Genomic DNA, 22,998 nt, shown 5'->3' on the forward strand with positions numbered 1-22,998 from the left:
TGGCCTTGGTACTGTTGTGTATAAAACTGCAACAAAATTACACAGTTAAAAAAAATCTTTTACAATAAATCACATCCAAGAAATTAAAAACAAAACATAATCACACATTAAAAAAGATTGAAGTGGGTAGAAAATGGATAGCTAATCCATATCTTTTGACACTTTCAAACCCTCTTTTTCTAATTAAACATACTAATAAATGTATGTTCTTGAGGGTGTGGTTTTCAAGTAACAGATAAAAGTGAACACAAACTCAAAACTCAAAAACATACAGGACAGTGAAGCAGGTCCATCCCATGACTCCATTAAAGTTGATGACCAGGGAAATCAAAACTACTATTGTTATCTTTTATAAGAAGACTTCAAGTATCCTTCCACTTGTATATTATATATTATGGGGGTGTTTGGCAAAAAAAAAAAAAAAAAAAAAAAACTTATTGCTTATTAGCTTATAACTTATTAGGTTATAAGCTAATAAGTATGGGGTAACTTGTGAAAAAATGACTACTTATTAGAGGTTTCCATCAGAATAAGTTATTTTTTATCCAAACACTTTTTTTTTAACTTATATATAGCGGTGTTGAACCTCTAATAAGCTAATAAGTTGTTTTAATAAACTTAGCCAAACACCCCCTATAACAATCAAAATCAACAACAGTTTCCCTATTTAAACAAGTATCACACTAGAAAACACCAAGTTTGACAGAGAAGAAAACTCCAACAACAATGAATTTAAGGAGAACTGAGAATGCACATATATCTTAGTATTATGAACACACAATGACTCTTAATTTATCTTATTATTGGATTGGAACAAGAACAACTTAAATTAGAATGAATAATTAAAATGAAATACAAAAACTTTGCAACACAAGGAATATAATGGACTCTGTAGTTTTGATCAGCATCATTTTGAGCTTACTCAAAATACAACAGTCCTGTTGTGTTAAGGTAGAACGCGTAACTCACAATATGACTTGATTGCCTTCATAAGGCATTGTTTTTCAAGATTCTCAGATTTCTGAATAAAACTCAGCAAATTATCCTTGTGCGAGACTCTCTCAACCTGCAAACCCAAACAGAAACTATTTGACTTTTCACCTTAGCATATATATACTGCATACTACTGATACTGAGAAACTTAAAACTTTTTGATTACCATCTGCTCAATGATTGGGTCCCCATCAAGCTCCTCCGTGACAAAATGGGTTGTGGCACCAATCAATTTGACCCCAGCTTCAAAAGCCTGTCATTCTCTAGTAAAAAACATAAAAACATAAAAAGCTTAGAACATAATTTGGAAATTGGAACACAGAACCTGCCTGCCTAGATGGATTTCCTCCCTTGAATGATGGCAATAAGCCATGATGTATGTTGATCACATCCTTCCCATATCTTTTCAAAAAGTTTCCAGACAACACCTGTCCTGGGTAAATAAACAAATAAGACCTTTTTCCCAATCCTGCTGCTATACTACTACTAGAAAAACATTTACCTGCATGTATCTAGCAAGGACCAAGAAATCTGTATCTTCAACCAACCCCAATATCCCATCTTCTACATTCTTCTCCTTTGACTTGGACAGATAATGATATGGAATCTCATGTCTTTCAAGGAACCGCATCACATGGGTATTCCCCACCCTATCATGATTGCTGTTCAAAATACAGACATATTATACACATCATTTACTGGTCAAAGATAACAAATAAAAAAAAAGTTCCATGCTTTACCTGATTACAGAGCTTATCTGAACCGGAAGTTTTCCATCTTGCCAAGCATGCAGTAGATCAACAAGACAATGGTCCTGCACCAGCAACCTCCTTACTAATGTAATACTATTTTTGGTTTTCACTAACAATTTTTTCTAGAAAGAAGAAGAAGAACCTGCTTAGAAGCAAGAAGAGCAATTTTATATTTGGGGTCTACAGAAGGCACTCGAACAAGCGATTTAACTGCATTGAACATATTTGATAGGTCAAGTAAGTCCTCGTTCATTTGCTTCCGCTGCCATTTAATTGGGTCGAACACAAACTCACTGAAAGACAATTTATTCTTACTTGTTACTTATCAACTTCATGTCAAGTTGGGATTATTAGTAGATTAATATACTTGCACTTGTAAAACCAACTTACAGGGGAAAAAATCCATTCATTGATTGGGATAAAAAAGAAAGAAAGATGCCCAACGTATACAGGGGAAAAAATCCATTCATTGATTGGGATAAAAAAACATACAAAAGAAATACGAACCTCCTTTAAAGTCATTCAATCTGGCTAATGCAGAAAACGGATCGTCGTCGGTATCAGCAAGTGATGACTATATTCCTTATTCTCTATTTCTTCACATCACCATGGCACCTCCGACCCACCACGACCGTCGATGAACACCAACAGCAATCCCTTAAAATGTTATGAAATTGAGGCTGACCCGCCACCGACTGAATCGCCACAGTAGCATATCGCCTGGAGAATCCAAATAAGAAAGAAGAGGTGGGGAAAGGAAGCAGATGGCAGAAGGAAAGGAAAAGAAAGAAAATAAAATAAAAGGAGTCGAGACGAAACCTGAAAGTATTCCACTGGACCAAGAAAAAACCCTAAATCTTCTCATTTTCTGCAATCGATTGTAATAATCACATCAACATGGCACCTCCGACTCACCACCACCGTCGATGAAGACCAATCGGGAAATCGAAGCAGATCTTTACCATTTGCGTTCATAAGAGGTCGGAGTGGATATTAGCGAAAGCAGTGATGGTGGAGAAAATGAGAAAGAGTTAGGGAATCGATGCCCTCTACCAATTAGATCACACGGGACCAACAGTTTTTCCTTCCTCCCAACCCCGAAAGACGTGGAATCAATGCCCTCTATTTTTGGAAGTCGGATCGATGGATACTCGTCCTTGTTAGATTTTTTTTAGGCTTCAAAATTGATAGATTTTTTTTTTCGATTCTTTCAAGTTTGAATCAGAAAATGAGAAAGAGTTAGGGAAATCAAGAGTGTAATGCTCGTCCTTGTTAGGTTGAAGATGAAAGATAGATAGAAGATAGAAAAAAAAAAAAAGGCGGGTTTTCAAAATTTTGGGGATTTCATTTCCCCCCTTGTCTACTAAAAGCGCGTTTCATTAAAATTATAAAGCGGCAGGTACAGACGACGCACGTTTAAGATAAAGCGCCCTCCGTGTTTTTAATTTTTTTTCTTGAGACACCAAATTAAGGGCACGCAATAAAGCGTGACGTAAATCCTTAAATTTTTTGGAGAGATGACACTATTTTAAGGGCACATCCTTTTGCGTATCGTTAATTATCGCGTGTCGTAAAAAGCGCATCATTAAAGATCTTTTTTCTTGTAGTGACAGTGAATTGGAGAAGGTTAAAAAAAACCTTGATCAGTGTAGATTCACACTGTGAATCTAAACTGTAAATATTTCAATTTTCAACATTAACAATGTGAAAAAGCTCGATCATTTCAAATTCACACTGTGAATCTTACATACTATTATGCACACTGTGAATCTGAGAAGGTTGACAATATGAATCTCAATAGGTTTTTTTGTAATCTATAAATAAACATCAACACAGACTTAAAAAAAACTCGAATAGTGTAGATTCACACTGTGAATCTAAACTGTAAATATTTCAATTTTCAACATTCATAATGTGAAAAATCTCGATCAGTTCAGATTCACATTGTGAATTTGACTTACTATTATACACACTGTGAATTGGAGAAGGTTAAAAAAAAAACCTCGATCAGTGTAGATTCACACTGTGAATCTAAAATGTAAATATTTCAATGTTCAACATTAACAACGTGAAAAAGCTCGATCATTTGAAATTCACACTGTGAATCTTACTTACTATTATGCACACTGTGAATCTGAGAAGGTTCACAATATAAATCTCAACAGGTTCACAATGTGAATCTGAACCGAAATAACGTTTTTTTTTTTTTTACATAAATATGAATCTATGTTTAAAAAGAACAAAAAAAAATATGAATTTTGATATATTTATTAATTTTTTCTATAAAAGAATAGACTTTAACTTTTTAAACAAAGAAAACGAAGTGGGTTTTTTCGAAAAAAAAAAAGTTCGTTTTTTATATATCACAATGGATCTCTTTGAAAAGATGACGGAAAATCGTAAACAATGTCATACTCATTTTTTTTTCGATAACAAACATGGCCTAAAAAATTTTAAACGAAAAAAGGAAGTGGGTTTTTTTATAATCCGTTGCATGTGCGTCCATTGTAAAAGTCTACAACCCTTCATTTTGTCGTTGATCGCTTTAAATTTTGACGTTTTAGATTGGTTCTTTGGTTCCTTAGTTAAATGGTTAAATATTGAACTTTTCTTTATATATATATATATATATATATATATATATATATATATATATATATATATATATATATATATATATATATATATAGGTTTAGGTTTTATGGAAAACAAAAACCCTAAAAATCATTAAAATGCATAAAAAAATATTTAGAGATCAAAAAACTTTTTTTTGAATTTTTTATCAAAAAATCGCAACTTTTATGTCAAAATCGCTGAAAAAATTTTTGAAAAAAAAAAAAAAAACTTTTTTACAAAAACAAAACTATTTTTAACTTTTTTTTACAAAAAAAATTGGTTTTTTATTTTTTTTTACAAAAAAAGAAATTGGTTTTTTATTTTTTTTACAAAATAAAATTGATTTTTTATTTTTTTTTCAGCAAAATTGTAAAAAATGTTGCGATTTTTTGATAAAAAAATTCAAAAAAAAGTTTTGTGATGTCTTGGTATTTTTTTATGCATTTTTAGGGTTTTTTTTGTTTTCCAAATAACCCTTCCCATATATATATATATATATATATATATATATATATATATATATATATATATATATATATATATATATATATATATATATATATATATATATATATATAGGGTTGAGATCGGTTAAAAACTTATAGTTTTCCGAGAACCTGAGAACTAAAACTAGAGCGTTAGATCAAAATTAATTCATTAAGGACATGATGGTCAGGTTACCAACTTCATAATGTTTAATTTTTTGTGTTATTGATCATATTAATATAGATGTTTAAAAAGTTACATAATAAATCAAATTTTTGGATTTTTTAAAAATTGTATTTTTGTGATTTTTTTGTAAATTGCAGATTTTTTTAATTTTTTTTATAGAAAACATGAATTCAAAAAACTGCATTATTTTCATAAAACCGTATTTTTTTTCAAAAAAACTGTTTTTTTTTTTTCAAAAAAAAAAACTGCAGTTTTATCAATAGAAAAACTGTAATTTTTTTTAAAAAAAAAAACTATATTTTTTCAAAAAAAAACAACAATTTTTTAAAAAAACTGCTTTTTTAAATAAAAAAATTATAATTTTTTTTCAAAAAAAAAAACTGCAAGTTTTTTAAAGAAAGTTGCATTTTTTCAAAAAAAAAAAACTGCAATTAAAAAAAATGCTATTTTTTCAAAACAACTGTATTTTTTTTTAATGGTAAAATTTTAAAAATCAATAAATTTAAAAAAAAAAAAGAACTAGAATATTTTAAAAAAAATACTTGTTTTTTTAACAATAAAAATCAAAGTTTTAGGTGCATATATGCATATTTCTAATACTATAATATTCGTAAGTAAATTATAAAAAATCTCATTTTTATCAATTAATCTATAAACATAATAGTATAAGTATTTTATTCGATACAAAATAAGATATAAAAAATAAAAAATGCTACAAATGTCAAAGTGTTTTCATGTTTTCGTGTCAATATTTACTTATTTTCTTCAATTTATCATTTATCATTTCTTCAATATTCACCAAATTTTCTTCCAAATCTATAAAAAAAATTGATTGATGCAAAAACACTCACAAAAATACATATGTGATTTTCAAGTGATTAACATATGAATCACATACGATTCTTTAACACCCCAAAAACACAGTCTGAAAATTTTGTTTAATTTAATAATAAAAACCATAGTTGATAAACCTCATATAAAAGTCATAAAAACTGTATATCCCAAAATATTATAACAACTGTCAAGTATATCAGAGTATAAACATCGCAGGCTGAACAAATGGTGTGTGCACTGCAATCTTCCTGAGCTCCTCTTTTGAAAACTAAGTACCTGAAACCAAAATTGAAAACTGTAAGCACGAAGCTTAGTGAGCTCCCCCAAACTACCACATACCATACAATAACATATAAAGCACATAATGTGCCTTGCCCACTACATCGGACCGAAGTCCGGACTAACTGGGGCATTACCCCCCTGCATCGGACCGAAATACGGACTAATTGGGGCCTTGCCCCCTGCATCGGACCGAAGTCCAGACTAACTGGGGCCTTTCCCCTGCATCGGACCGAGGTTCGGACTAACTGGGGCCTTGCCCCTGCATCGGACCAAAGTCTGGACTAACTGAACATAGCATAACATGATCATAGCATATAACATAAGCACATATACTGCATACTGCTTCGGACCAGAGTCTGGAACACATAACACAAAACATGCTTGGATCACGAAGACATCAAGCAGTCTAACTACTGCATTGGACCGAGGTCCGAAACTACTGCTAACTAAACGGGTCGGCATTGTGGCCGTAGAGTCGTTCCTACTGGAAGGATACTCACCTGAACTACTGAACTCGGTCGGTAACCATCTGGCTGCTAACCGAAAACTCTCTGAAATGCTTCTCCTCTAGCTCCCTGAACTACCAATACCAATAATAACACTTAAACTAAACTGTCCTCCCGAGGTCAACTAAGTCAACTCTGGACAAAGTCAATCTTCTGGTTGACTCGACTCACCGAGTTCTTCTACCAACTCGTCGAGTCCATGCTCCTCAAATCCCAAACAATCCCTGACTCCCCTCATCGAGTCTAGCGAGAACTCGACGAGTTCTCCTTCATCTAACACCTCGGGACTATCTTCAACAGACTCGCCGAGTTGTGATACAACTCGCCGAGTCCATCTTCATCAGCTAAGGAGATTGCCTTGGACTCGCCGAGTTCCTCCTCGAACTCGTCGAGTACCATGATCTTCATGTCCAACACGGACACAGACTGGCTGAGTCCTTCTCTAACCCCACTTACTGATCTAACTCATAATAGAAGGGTTTGGGTTTGCAACCCGACTCGCTGAGTCCATGAACTCACTCGCCGAGTCCTCCTAGTGACAACTTTAATCTATCGATTTCAGTCTATACCATACTTCGAACTCATAGATCTAGACTCCTTATGTTAGTATTGCACGTAAATTTGCTAACTTTATGTGCATGCAAGGGGTTATGAGGCTAGAACACCAAATCCAAGCTAATAAGAAGTTCAAGGTCAAGACATGGAGCCTTAGCTAGATAAAGCCAACAACTCTGAGCTTCTAGAGCTCAAAAGTGTCCAGATCTAATGTCCAATCCATCCTCCAAGGCTTATCACCCAGATTCCACTTGGAAATGGTCCAAATGCAACAAACGATAAGATAGAAAAGGGATCTAGATGATTAACAGCCAAGGTATAAGCTTTATACCTTCAAATGATCTGGAATGTCACCCAAACTCTGGATCTATACTCCTTTCCTTGCTCCCTTTCTTCCACAATCTTCAAGATGCACACCAAGAGCCTTAATCTTCTCACACAAGCTCAAGAATGAAGTTGGGTGGCTAGGGTTTCGTCTCTGGACAATGGAGGCTATAATGAAAACCTAGAAATGAGAATGAGATGCTGAAATAGGGTGCCAAGTCCTGAAATTAGGGTTTCTCAACCCAGACCAGACTCGCCGAGTCAGTCACTTAATCCGTGACACGGGTCACGCTCCGACTCGTCGAGTTCCTCCTTGGACTCGACGAGTTGACTCCTTTGACTAAGGGATTTTCTTTCCTTTCTTGGTCTTTTGGATTCTGGGTGTTACATATTCACATATGAATCACATTTATATATGACATCATATGTAAATCACATGTAATTAATATGTGAATCACTTGTGATTTATTTGTGAATTACATGTGATTCATATGTAAATTACATATGAGTCACATGTAACTCATATGTGATTTACATGTGAATTGCATGTGAATCACATGTAATTTATATGTGAATCACTTGTGATTTACTTGTGAATTAAATACGATTAATATGTAAATTACATATGAATCACATGTAACTCATATGTAATTTACATGTGAATCACATGTAATTCATAAGTGATTTACTTGCGATTTACATGTGAATCACAAGTGAATCATACGTGAATTACATGTGAATCATATGTGAATTACTTGTAATTCATATGTGATTCACTTGTGATTTACATGTGAATCACGTGTAATTTATATATGAATTACATGTGAATCAAATGTAATTCATATGTGATTCACTTGTAATTCATATGTGATTCACTTGTGATTTACATGTGAATCACATGTAATTCATATGTGAATCACATGTAATATATATATATATATATATATATATATATATATATATATATATATATATATATTACATGTGATTCACATGTAATTCATATGTCATTCACTTGTGAAATGGGTGATTATTTTGTGTTATGTATATGAAAAAAATGGCGATTTTATTAGTTTGCATCTCCTATTTTAGTCATTTTTTGTGATTAACCCTTAAAGAAACTAAATAATTATGATAATAATCTAATATGTGACTAAATTAGGAGTTTTTATGAATCAAAATCACAGTTTGGGAAAACTTTAACCTAATTAACAAGATTATTTTTTTCTCCAAGTTTTATAATTTTACAAATCTATGAATATACCATTATATGACTACCAAATATACAATCTTACCAGGGACAAAATAAGCAGGCTTATGAGCAATCTCTCCCATCATAGCAGTTTCTAGCATATCTCCCTTCACATATTTCAAGATAAATTATATAATCTTAATAAATAACAACAACATAAAATAAAATAATTCAAAATCAACTTACTTTCTGAATAAGATCCAAAAAAATCCATTGTATAAGCCACACCAACAATGTTATCAATTCATTGCTCAAATACCGACACCCTATGAGTCCAACTCAACAATTATTAGTTATTTTTAAATAAAAAAATCACTTTTAAAAAAACTGTTGTAAAATTTTACCTAGAGTATTGATGAGTCACCCATAAGTGATGAAAATCAACTAATGTTGCTCCAGAATTAACTGCAACTACATCTATAAGAGGAGTCATAACTCATAACCTCCTTCACATGAGTATCTTTTATCTCCAACACATTCTCAATCATATCCTGTATTAAATAAAATTTTGAATTTAAATATTATTCTGCTATTAAAAAAAATGAAAACTTGACATGGATTATAAATTTATAATCATGATAATATGATATGCATACTTGTTCTTCTTCCTCAATGGCCCCACTCAACTCAGCAACCCTCAACATCAACTTGAGTTCATCTTGTGTCACAAATGGCTCACTTTTGCAAAATTTAATTATAAATTGTTAAAAAATTAAATGAAATTTAAAGTGTTTAGTATTTACATTTTGAAAGAAATGTCAAATGGCTAACCTTTTCCCTTTTAACCCAAGAATTTTAAGCATTCCCATTGAAAGAAAAGTTACAACTCTTCCAACTAGATATAGAACAATTGAGAGACATGCAACTGGACACACCTATGTATTATTTTAGACATCAATTACTTTGAAATAATAGTAAAATGCAAATTTTTTGTTAAAAAGATGCAAATACATTCACTTACCATAGCCCTAGCAACAACAATAGCATTATGAACAACTATACTTTTGGGAGTGATTTCAATGAGAAGTAATACAACACCCTGAAATTAAATTAAAAACCAAATCATTTAGATTTTTAAGAAGAATTTTTATTGTATTGATTTGAAAATTAGGTTTTGGATACATACAGTCATGAAACCAGTTGCAACCTTAACACCAGCTTCACCAAACACTATTGTTGTTGCTTTAGTGAAAAGGGCAGTAGCTCCGATGTTAACTACACTGGAAACAAGATTATGACTGTTAATAAAAAGATTTAATTGGAAAAGAAAAGAAATTGTAAGGTTTACGTTGTGCCAATGAGAATGGTGGTGAGGAATCGTGTGATATCAGTACGAAGCAGATTGAAGACGCCATTTCCATATTCTTTTTTAGCTAACTCTCTCACCTGTGAACAAAATACTATATTGAGGCACCAATATATCAATGTAGGTAATCAAACACAAGATATAAACCTTCCAAGGTGAAAGAGTGGTGATCGAAGTCTCGGCCATGGAAAAGAAGGCAGATAAACCCAAAAGTGCAGCTAAAATCAAACCTTATCAAGAATGAAAGTTACTTCTCAGTATCTACTTCGCCGTCGATTCGATTCATTTGGTTTGGTGACAAATCTCCTAGATCTCCAGTCTTCAATCCACGAATTAGATCACCGATTTCAATCCACGAATTCCTGACCGTGAGCCATTGGACATATCTTTGTATTTAACGTCGGCCGCCATCCTCCGATCCACAGAAACGCATCCTCCAGCTTGCTTCGCCATGTAGGCGAAAACATCGAAATCGCATCTCGTTTGTCCTAATCTTATTTTGCTTGGTAGTACTGCTCGTAATGCCTGACAACTCTCTCGGTCAATGGAATCAGTACGACGTCGTCATTTTCGGTCAGGTTGTGGTTGTTAGAGACGGAGACAAGCTCTTCAAGGTAGGAATTCTGATTGCAGATCCAACACTCGAAGAACTTATGTAATGTTTCACGGTGAGGATTATCAACATTCATAGCTTTCGCCATAAAAGTTGTGTTGTTGGGCCTGACTGGCATTATTTCTAGAGATTGCAAGTTGCAGAACATTGGGTTTTGTCGGATGAAGACGTCATCTCTGACGGGGAGGTGGCAATGCGACGATAGGAGTCGGGATGAGAGAGAGAGAGATGGAGAGAGAGAGAGAAAGAGGTAGGTGGGGGTTGATGTGATTCAATTTGATGATAGGGGTTTGAATTATTTGTTTACTAAAATGCCCCTGATTCATAATAATTATGATGCCCTCGTGTTCTTTTTCTTAAAGTATTTACAAAAACGCCACAAAGCATCCTAGCCTTTTATTATTTTGATCTAGCGGCTCACGATCGGTTCTCGGGTTCTCAGGAAACTTTGAGTTCTTAAATGATCATTCCTCTCTCTCTCTCTCTCTCTCTCTCTATATATATATATATATATATATATATATATATATATATATATATATATATATATATATATATATATATATATATATATATATATAGAGAGAGAGAGAGAGAGAGAGAGAATTAAGTTCATGTAAAAACTATTTTTAGAGTAAGAACATGAGGACAAATCTCAACCAATCAATATATGTAATTAAGTAAATAAAAAATTATATTATTTTACATTAATAATTGCAATTTTAGATTGTTTAATCATATTTAATGAATATTCAAGGTAACCTCCTATAATTAAGCTACATTTAATATTTTTTCTAACAAACATTTATGAATTCTTCAATCATCAATCATGTGTGTATCAGGAGGAAATCGGGTGTCTATCAGGAATCGTATTGTAAGAATATCCAATTTTCTAATATCAATAGTTACAAACCATACTTAATCGGATATTCAATTTATCTTGTACTCAAAGTTGTCCATACGAATCCATTAATGGATTTGTCATTTGCCAACGAGTTTGATGATATAGATTAGAGCAATGAAGACGTTGACATCAATGATTGGGAAACTGCATCAGTCGATGATGAATCATTGTCAAGTGAGGATGAATGTTGTTCGACTGATGATTATAATCCCACATTCAAAAAAGTCGACATGATGGATCACCACAATGAACGTGAGTTCACATTTCCTGAGAATTTTCATGAAACAATTCAACTTCCTGGTACGTTATTTTGTTGTAATACTCTAGATGCATTCCAAACCCTTCTTTTGATTCCCATACGAGCTCCATGCATTTTTCACGGTTGTATACATCATATATTTTACACTATATTAATCATAAAAAAACAAATAAGAAAATATTCAACTGCACCTTTTATCCATTCCTAATCCAATAATTGCTTGTGCAACGAGAATTTCTTTTTGCTCAACTGCATCTTTCAAGTCAACAACTCTTTGTACAAAAGGTGACTTCAATGAAGGCCCATGCTTTATATCTCTTTTTTTCTCATGTTAATCCCTACTACAGCTTCAATATTTCTCTTTGTTCTTTTAGGACATTCCTGGTCAACAACTTCATCATCTTTACCTTCATTCCCTTTCGAAGTATTCATCTCATCTGCACATTCATTAAGTCTAGCTTCAAATGATGGACAATCATTTTTAAATGTAATACTTGTTTTAGATCTGTTTCTTTCTATTTCATCAGCTTGCTTTATCCAACCAGGTGTTAATATACAAGGATAATCAAAACTAGAATTCTCATTGTACACTACAACTTGCATTCCCATATTCTGCTGATTTGAACCAACCTGATGCTCAACCAGAACCTTATCATTGCACATACCAGTTGGCTTCACAATTCTTGGGGATATTCCTTCCATTCCCAGATCTGAATTTGTGGTAGGATCGATATATAGGAATGGCAATGGGGCGGGTTCGGGGCGGGTCATGGTTTCCCAAACCCGCCCCGATATTTTTCGGGTATCTTATCGGGGCGTCCCATCGGGTTTCGGATATCTTATCGGGTTTACAACAATTCATAACGAAATCTTTATTTCGTTTATGGGTACCCCCGATGTCTTATAAAAAAATACGTGTTCTAGCCTCCCTTTTAAATAAAAAATATGATGAATCACTTTAATAAAATTAACTCGACGTTATATTAAAAATTATTTGATTTAAGTTTAGTGTAATACGTCAAAACATAAAAAATGATCATTCACACCGGATTATTAATAACTAAAAAGATTGTCCACAGTAAGTATTGTATCTTTGAATATGTGCAATTAACACACACACACACACACACACACACACATATATATATATATATATATATATATATATATATATATATATATATATATATGTATATATATATATATATATATATATATATATATATATATATAATCGGAGCGAGTTGGGTCGGGGCGAGGATAACCCACTCCCTACCCCGAACCCGTTAAAAAACCCGAAAACGACCCGTTACCCGACCCGAAATAATTGAGTTTCGGGTTTCTCCGTCGGGTTCGAGTTCTTTTGTCATCCCTATCGATATTCGATTTAGAATACAACTTTGGTCCACTTAGTAAATCCTTCCCCATCTTCTTGGTCAAATTTGTAATCAACTGGTTCATTTCCTCATCTGTTTTTCTCCTCCTGTTGCATGCTCATTCGTACCATCAACCTCCATTCTATCTTCATGCCCATCGGCAGTTAATGCTTTTAGTGTTGTCCCATTAAAGATTTAAACCACCTTCTAAATCACTGCCTTCATCTTATCATCGTTCGGATGCATTTCCATACACATCAAACTACTTGCCTATATGACCTTTTTCTGCTCAACCAATGATCCTACCATGGTTTCAATAATTCTACAACTCTCCTACAATTTAAATAAATTTAATGCTAATTTAAAAAACTAATATTTTATAATACACTACAGTTACCTTTCACTAACATAAAAAAGTGATTATTACTATTATAGTTATTATAAAATATATTTACCTCAACTGATCTATCTCTTGAAAGATCTTGATTCATCATCTCATCAAAAAGCACACCATCAACATTTTCCCGTAAACTTAGATTTCCAAACACCCCTGCTTACTTCATATTCTTCCAAAACTCTTAGGCGCTCTGAATCAATTTCTGTGATGAATGACCTATACCTTTGCAGATTTACATCTTCACATATTACTCTGTCTGCATACGCCATCTGCACAATTACATTACATAATTTTTAATTAAAATTAAATTTCAATGGTAACAAAATTGAACAAATTAAACTAATATTTAATATCATACCATTAGAAACGCAAGAGGTCCTGTGAAGTAGCAGTTTTTGTCGTTTGGCCTCCACTTATTCTTGCTTTTTTCTAAATAGGCTACTATGTACTCACGTCAGTTAATACTTGACACATCTTTGCATTGAGTTAACTTTTCAATAAAATTAATTCTACAAGACCCCATCGTCTCTGTTTCAGCAAAAGTGTTAATGAATAACGTCAAGAAATTCAGCTTAAAAATCTCATCCGCAACATTTGTTTTCCTTATATTCTTCAAATAGTTGCCATTATAATAATTTCCCTTCCCATATTGTCCTTTCCAAGCCTCAAGCAATGGATCATTCTTATCACATTCACCCAGTGTCTTAAAATCCAATCCCCTATTTAGAAGTCCAAACATAGCTTCAACTGTCTCGTTTGTTATTGCCACTTCACCACTTTTAACCCTTATGGAGCAAGAACTAATTGTGAAGCTATCTACAACAAAATATGCTAGCTTTCCCGGTAATGTATCAAGTTTCATTCCCAAAAAAGATCCAAAACCCATCTTGCATACCATTTCTCGTTGATTTTTTGACAAATTTTTAATTGCTAGAAACAATGAGTTTGGAGACATACGAGTACTCAACCTTTGAAATTCTGTTCCTACCTTCCCTTCTTTACATTTATCCTGAGATCCAATTAAAATTTTCCCTTTCACCGTAACCTTCTTGTCCCTAACCATCTTTTCAACCCTTTTCCTTTTCATTTGGTTCTCATTCTTTCCAGAATCCATCTTCTTTTTCCTCTCAACAAAATCATCATCATTGTTGTCATTCTTATTTGCTTTTCCATTATTATTCTTTTTTGGTAATTCTAGCTTTCGTCCCCCACCAGCTACCCTTTTATTCCCTACATTCATCATAGAATTGTTTCCTTCAAGTACACGGACACTTGATGAATCTGTACATTGTTATCACCATAATCAATTTTAAAATTTTCAAACAAATTATAGAATAAAATTGCACATATTCATAAGTGAATACACATTCATCAAACCAAAAAAAAACTACACAACTTCACTAGTACCATACTCAACACATACTTTTTTACTCATACATTACATATTCATTATAGCATCCAAATTCGTTCACGTTTTATTTTCCAATATCAACGTTTGGACATACAAAAAAACACAATTTTGAATTTTAACCACAGAACATAATTTCTTTATTTGAAGCAACTTAGATTAACCATTTATCCGTTCCATTTTTTCAAGCTCAACCATATTAATGTTTTCCATATAATCACATATAAACTTCATAAATCCATTGCATTAGTTGTTTACATCCTTCCTAATCATCATTAAATACGGTAATAATAAACTCTTTTGGATAATCTCAATGAATATTATAGCATTCCATACATAATATTGACTCATATAAAACACATTCATACACACAAGAGGAATAATAGTTTTGAATATTAATCAAAGTCTTGACCTAATATGAATACAATTTTCAATATTAATTATATAGAACATAATTTCTTAATTTTAAGCAACTTAGATTTACCATATACCATTTAATCATTTACCTATTCCATTTTTGCAAGTTCAGTCATACTAATGTTTTCCATTTACTCATAGATGAATTAAACTTCCCTAATACACAACAAATCTCAACAATTTCACTGTTTAGATGCTCAACTGTTTACAGCCTTCATAATCTATTGCATTATCTGTTTACATCCTTCCTAATCATCACCAAATACGATAATCAAAAACTATGTCGCATACTCTTACTTAACATGTGAATATGATTTCCTTCCAAACGGAATATATAATGAAATATTACACATTCACACACACAAAATCTTTCACAGTCAAGACCCTATCAATTAACTGCAACAGAATTGAAAAAACAAACCTAATTTCATTAAACGATGACATTCAAAACCAAATACTTGTTACTGACAAACCTCGACAATACAGACAAACAACAAACATACCCTAATTCCTTAACAAAACCCTTGACGAAAAACCCTAAATTCAAACGTACATAAAAAAAACACAAAACAAACATAATCTTTATGCTTACCTGATTCAATGTACAAGACGTCGACATCATCAAGATTGATAGCATTCGCAGCCGTATTAGTAAACTTTGATTGAAAACCCGATTCCATCATTCTTGAACTCCTTCTCAAGCATTGTGATCTCGTCCACCTCACATCGCTTCAAATTTATAACATAAAACGAATAACCAAATCTTTTCGATTTTTTGTTGAAGATTATGTTAAGATCGTTTGACCAAAATGGAAACGATTTGGGTAGATTTTTTGTGTAAGGATTTATCGGTAGTAGTTTAATTTTTGTAAAAGATTATGCCAACATCATTTGACCCAAAAGGAAACGATTTAGGTAAATTTTGCCCCGAGGGTTTATTGGGATCAGTTTAATTTGTGATATGATTACCTTTTTTATGAGTATTGGATGTTACATACATCTCATTAAATACGTATACATCTGTGTTGAATTTTATTCCATTCATAAATCACCATAGAATACATACAAATCACTATTGATTAATTTTGGCCCTTACATAAATTAAATCTAATGGCTAAGATTTGTCCCCATGTTCTCACTTAAAACTATGTTCTCACTTGAACCTAACCTTATATATATATATATATATATATATATATATATATATATATATATATATATATAGAGAGAGAGAGAGAGAGGTGGGTTCAATTGAGAAAATAAAAAAGGTTGAGAATGGGGGAATCATTCTCAGCCACTCATTTAATCTAAGTATAAAAAGAAACGGTGGCAAACCTGTAAATATGTTAATAACCTTCAATCTCAAATACGTAACTATAGAGAATTCGATAACAGTTCGTTCATCATCAAAATTTCTCCTCCAACCTTCAACAATCATCCAGATTTCTTCAACTAAACCATCATCAATGTCATCCAGTGTTAATCAATCATCGATATTCGTGTCTGGGAGGTTAGCCGTTCAAGACAGATTCGCAACCCAAATTCATCAATTTCATCGATTTCTTTGTTGAATACTCCGAATGTTCGTAGCTTGCAAGCATTTGTTAAAGTTTATAACGGATTTGGAACTGGAATTTCCCAGATTCGCAAACGAAATCAATTGAAATCGGAATTTCTTTGATGTTCATGAAATTGGAATCAGAGTTCTGGACTCGCAGTCACAGTCGACATTGAAGGACTCAGAATTGGTACTCACAGGTTCCCAATCAGATTTTCGGAAATCAATCAAAATGAGAAATCGATCAGACATAGGATGTTGCATCTGAAGTATATGATGATTTGGAATTGATAACTTGATGTTTTTAACATTTTTAAAATAGTTAAATTGTATGCACTCCAACTGTTTGATGAAATGCATAAATAAATTACCACATTATATTCACATATGAATATGTTTTCTCACCTGAATCAGTATATGGTTATTAAAAACACAAAACAAATATGCAAGTCTATATGTTATTCATATGTGAATAACGTATAAAAATTATATATTTGTCAAAATACCTTCTAATATTCATAAGTGAATATATTCACAAGTGAATATACCTTGTAATATTCATATGTGAATATACCATGTAATATTCACAAGTGAATATACTATGTAATATTCACATGTGATATACAATGTAATATTATGTAATATTCACATATGAAATATCATTTAATATTCATAAGTGAATATACCATCTAATATTCACAAGTAAATATACTATGTTAATATTCACAAGTGAATACATCGTCCAATATTTAAATATGAATATACTATGTTTATTATATGATATATTCATATATGAATGATACTTAAATTGTAAAAAAAAATCATATTTTTTATTCATAAGTGAATAACGAATATACTGTAATAAAACTTAATGCATTTTTATTCACTTATGAATAACGATAGCTGAAAATATAAAAAAAAAATTATTTTATCTTAAAACTATATCAATATGGATGTCTATTTGTAGAAAATAAAAAATCATGAATTTTGGTATATTTAAAATCATTTTTTGATAAAAATAGCTTCTAAAAATAAAAAAAAACCGAAAAAAACTATGTTTTTGTATATATTAAGGTAATGATTAACATAGTTTAAGGAAATATATTTTGTTGGAAAACACATGTCTATTCATTTCTCATTTCCGCTGGTACGACGGAGGCTTTTGCAGCAAAAGTAAATGAGTTGCTGAGAATGATTCCCCCATTCTCAACCTTTTTTTTCTCAATTGAACCCTCCCATATATATATATATATATATATATATATATATATATATATATATATATATATATATATATATATATATATATATATATATATATATATATATAATATCAGAGCCAAGAAAAGTTTTTGGGATGGTTATGCATGGTATATTTATTTCAAATTTATTTAATTTTGGATTAGTATCCTATAAGAAATTTATAAGTTTTAATAAGCATGATTCAAAGACAACACCAGTGATTGGTTGGATTAGCGTAAATCGCGCAGATAAGGACGTAAGTCGCGGTGCCGGACCACAATCATTGTCGCGACGATTCCCCTCTGTTCACCATTATTAAAACAAGTAAGTTTTCTTATAGAATTTTAAAGCAAAATTAATTAAATATGAGTAAATTTTCAGGTATACTATCCAAAAAATATATTCTTGGTAAAAATATCAACAATGAACAAGATAATGATGACAATCAAATAAATTCTATTGAAGAAACCGTTAATAACATAGAACAAAGTTTGAATAATTGGACAATACCTAAAACTAATATTAATACAATATATAGAATAGGAACTTTTGATTATTTTCAAGGTTATTCTATTAAAATGACAAAACAAACTTTGTCTATTGGTCAAAATATAAATTTTTACATGTCGGTTTAGTCCAAATTGCTATCAAACCTCTATTTAGAATTGGAATAGATGCCCCTGTTCTCCTTATTTTAAGAGACAAGAGACATAAAGATTTTCAAAATTATATTTTAGCTATGCAGAAACAAATATTGCTAACGGACATATTTATTTCAATTGTTATCCAAATTTTTCTGTAGGATTATTTGATAAAAGTATTTTAGATACTTTGGTGTTAACTATAGAAACAAAAAATTTAGAATTTAAAGATGATACAAAGCCTTTAGCAATAATTTATCGTGTTTGTTACAAAATTATGACAACTACACTTGAACCAAAAACACGTTTATCAAGTCCTAGAAATGAAACAATTTTTTTTGAAGCAAATACTAACCATACCAAAGTTCACACACCAAAAAGATTAAAATGGTCTGATATACCTCAATCATGTAATTGGAACTTACAAAATGTTATCAATCCAAAACCACTAGACTCTTCAAAACAAATCTCAAATATTATTGAATATAATGATTGTTCTGTAGATATAAAATTTTCTTCCTTAAATATTTCATCATCCATATTATCAACTTCTTTTATCCCAGAAACAAACTCTTCAAAATCTTCATTATTAAAGTCGAGATCTTTAAAACGAAAAACTATTGACTATACTAATTCTATTCCCAAACCATTATATCAAGATGATCAAAATAGTGAAAATAGTCTTCCTAGTACTACTAAATCAGATTTTATTGATGAACTTCAAAATTTTAAACAATAATTATGAGTTCTAAAGTACAAATTAATTGTTCACAAAATAATAAGCTTTGGGCTAATATGTTAAAAAGACATTGGAAGATAAATTCTAATATATGCAAAACCATTCAACATTTAGAAGAAACTAGAACTCATGAAAATTATAATTTATACAAAATACCTCCATATACTAATAAATATAATAAAGAGATAGAAAAAATTTCTAGGCTAAAGATAAGAATAAAAAAATACGAAAAATCAAGAAGTCATAATTTAGAATCAATAAAACATATTTCTTCAATCCTAACAAAAACAACCTTTTAAAATGAATTTCTCGAATTTAGAATATCAAGTTGATTTTGATTACTTAAAAGATATTGAGTATTATAAAAATTATAACAATAAAAAAAAAGAGCTTGGCACGAAGAAAATTTTTCATACTACTTAAGATTTCTCCATTTAGGCCTTTGGGAAGATTATGTTTTATCAAATAAAATTCATTCTCCTTTTTTTCAATGGTTTGAATTAATTTATGCCCCTAAACATAAAATAAATTACTCATTTAAAAATAATTCTATCACACCCATTCTAGAGAAAAAATATAAAGATATTATTTCTAATAAAGAAATTATTGCTAATTTTCCACCAAAATGAGAAATTATTATTAACGATATGTTTATTGTAACTCCTTTAGTTCAAGCTCCAAATCAATTATCTACTGAAAAGGGTCTTCAAAAAATTATTTATCAAAATAATTATACAAATGAAACCTTATCTAGTATTACCGAGCATTTAGTTAAAATTGAAGAAAAAAATTTCAAAGATAAAAACGTTAATAAGCCTGATATGGCAAGCACTAGTAATTTAAGTTTTGTTCCTTGACAAATCGATGACAATTTTAATCTAGGAAATACAAATTTAATTAACAAATTAGAAAAAAGACTTTCAAAACTTCATATCTCAAACACTAACAATATTAATACTCTTACAAATGACGAATCTGAAAATAGTGATATTAATAGTGAAACAAATTTTGAAACTCTTGCTCAACAATTTGGTGATACAAATGATGATATTAATCAACTCACTAATGACTTTTCAAATCTTAATAAAATTCATCAATCAAAGCAAAGCACTTTCGGAAAAAATCCAAAACTAACCATAAGAAATTATTGGAATAAACCCTCTCTTCCAGATGTTCAACTTGAAGAACGAACTTTTCAATTTGATCGTTCTCAATATGATGGTAATTCTGTTTATGAATGGAATATTGATGGCCATTTTGAACATCAAATTATGAATATTGTACAAGAAATGACTATGACTGCTAATACTTATAAAGCTCATAATAATACTCAACTTCAAATTGTTAATATTATTACTTCTGGTTTTACTGGCAGTCTTAAAGGCTGGTGGGATTTCTATATTTCACAAGAAGAAAAAGATTATATTTTATCTGCTAAGAAAACTATTATATAACAAGAAAATAAACAACAAATACAAACGTTTGAAGATGATATGGTTAACACTTTAATTTTTGCTATTATCAAAAACTTTGTAGGAGATCCTACTACTTTTCAAGAAAAAACTTCAGAAATTTTAATGAATTTACATTGTAGCAAACTTACTGATTTTAGATGGTATAAAGATAATTATCTTGTTAAAGTTTTTTTCGAGACCTGATTGTAAAGAGTCTTATTGGAAAGAACGTTTTATTGTTGGCCTTCCAAAACTCTTTGCAGAAAGAGTTAGACAAACATTAAGAGAAAATTTTAATAATACCATCCCTTATCAAAATTTAACTTATGGAGATTTAATAAACTATATTAATAAAGAGGGATTACTAGTTTGTGTTGATCTTAAGTTTAAAGAAAAACTCAAAAAAGATAGAATTAACAGTAAAAATGAATTGAGAAATTTTTGCCAACAATATGGTTATCAGCCCTTGAATGGTCCGTCTACTTCAAAATCTAAAGTATATAAGAAAAGATCTTCAAAATATTTCAGGAAAAAGAATATAATCTTCCAGAAAATTATAAAAAGGGCAAAGATTACGCCTCAAAATATAAAAACCTTATAAACCAAATTATAAAAAAATCTAAAAGAAAATCAAAAGATATTATTATTTATCATAAATGTGGGCGTAATGGTCATACAGCTAATAATTGTTATGCTAAGACAAAAATAAATGAGTTAAATGTCTTTGAAGATTTGAAAGAACAAATAAGAAAAATTATTTTAAATACTGATTCAGATTCCGATGAAAGTATTTCTGATTTTCAAACAAATGATTTAAATATTCTCGAAAATACTACTTCAAGTTCAGAAGATTCTGATATTTGTGGGTGTATTGGTAAATGTCACTGTAATAATTTAATCAATGTAATTACTAGTAGTTCCATTAATATTCTTTCGCAAGATGATAAAGATCTTTTAAACTCTCTTGATTCTATAAAAGATAAAAATATCCAAGAATTATTAATAAAACAGATGCTTAATAAAACTAATACCATAACTCCTGCTAATAATGAAAATTTTAATTTAAAAAATATATAAGAAAGATTTACTGAAGCAAAACCAATTTCTATGCAAGAACTTCAAGAAGAATTAAAAATAGTAAAACAAGAAATAAAAGAAATAAAAAATAAAATTTTAATTTTAGAAAAAGAAAAACCTTCTACTTTTAAAAACAAAAATATAGAAATTAATAACGAAGAAGAAAATAAACTTGAAAATGTAACTATTGGTAAACTTATAAATAATCAAGTTTCTCAAAAATGAAACACTCAAATTACTTTAGTCAAAAATAATTTTAAAATCAACCTAACTGCTTTAATCGATAGTGGTGCTGATATGAATTGTATTCAAGAAAGAATTTTTCCTACACAATTTTATGAAAAAATTGCATCTAGACTTACTGGTGCCAGAGGTACAAAATTAATTGTAAATTATAAAGTTTCCGATGTTCATATTTGTAATGTCCAAGATTACTGCTATAAAACTCACCTAATTTTAGTAAAAGATCTCTCTTCTCAATTAATTCTATGAACGTCTTTCATTACAAAACTATATCCTTTTATGGTTCATGATGATGGTATAAGAACCAATGTTTTTGGAAAAGAAATTATATTTAAATTTTGTGAACCTCCTCTATATTCAACGATTAATGTCCTTAATTATAAAACGCAACAAGCCAAATATCTTATTAACGAAATAAATAATGTTCGAATAACTAATCAATTAAATGATAATAATATTCAAAATAAAATAATAGGTTTAAAATTAAAATTTGAAAAAAAATGTTTGTTCTAATATTCCTAATGCCTTTTGGAATAGAAAACAACATATTGTAAAACTATCATATATAAATTTTTTTA

General features: G+C 30.5%; 1 protein-coding gene and 1 pseudogene across 1 annotated transcript; both read right to left on the reverse strand.

The window, feature by feature from the left end:
- Window positions 1–712: 712 nt before the first annotated feature.
- LOC128127597 (formyltetrahydrofolate deformylase 1, mitochondrial-like) lies at window positions 713–2,557 on the reverse strand. The gene is made up of 6 exons (XM_052766230.1): window positions 1,888–2,557; window positions 1,734–1,807; window positions 1,496–1,655; window positions 1,323–1,421; window positions 1,160–1,246; window positions 713–1,066 (listed from the first exon to the last, which is right to left on the reverse strand). The coding sequence occupies exons 1-6, from the start codon at window positions 1,996–1,998 to the stop codon at window positions 947–949; spliced, it is 651 nt and encodes a 216-aa protein (XP_052622190.1). The 5' UTR covers window positions 1,999–2,557; the 3' UTR covers window positions 713–946.
- A 6,243-nt stretch (window positions 2,558–8,800) lies between these two features.
- On the reverse strand, window positions 8,801–10,545 carry LOC111877204 (putative DUF21 domain-containing protein At3g13070, chloroplastic; annotated as a pseudogene).
- Between the last annotated feature and the right edge of the window lie 12,453 nt (window positions 10,546–22,998).

The sequence above is a fragment of the Lactuca sativa genome, chromosome 8 (genome assembly GCF_002870075.4).
Source record: "Lactuca sativa cultivar Salinas chromosome 8, Lsat_Salinas_v11, whole genome shotgun sequence".
In the NCBI taxonomy this organism is placed as follows: Eukaryota; Viridiplantae; Streptophyta; class Magnoliopsida; order Asterales; family Asteraceae; genus Lactuca; species Lactuca sativa.

Excerpts from the sequence above, each read along its gene's own strand:
- LOC128127597 (XM_052766230.1), bottom strand. The coding sequence starts at position 1,998 with ATGAACGAGGACTTACTTGACCTATCAAATATGTTCAATGCAGTTAAA. Across the intron at positions 1,808-1,887 it reads CTCTTCTTGCTTCTAAGCAG|GACCATTGTCTTGTTGATCT; the intron begins GTTCTTCTTCTT and ends TTGCTGGTGCAG. Across the intron at positions 1,247-1,322 it reads GAGGAAATCCATCTAGGCAG|GCTTTTGAAGCTGGGGTCAA; the intron begins GCAGGTTCTGTG and ends AGAGAATGACAG.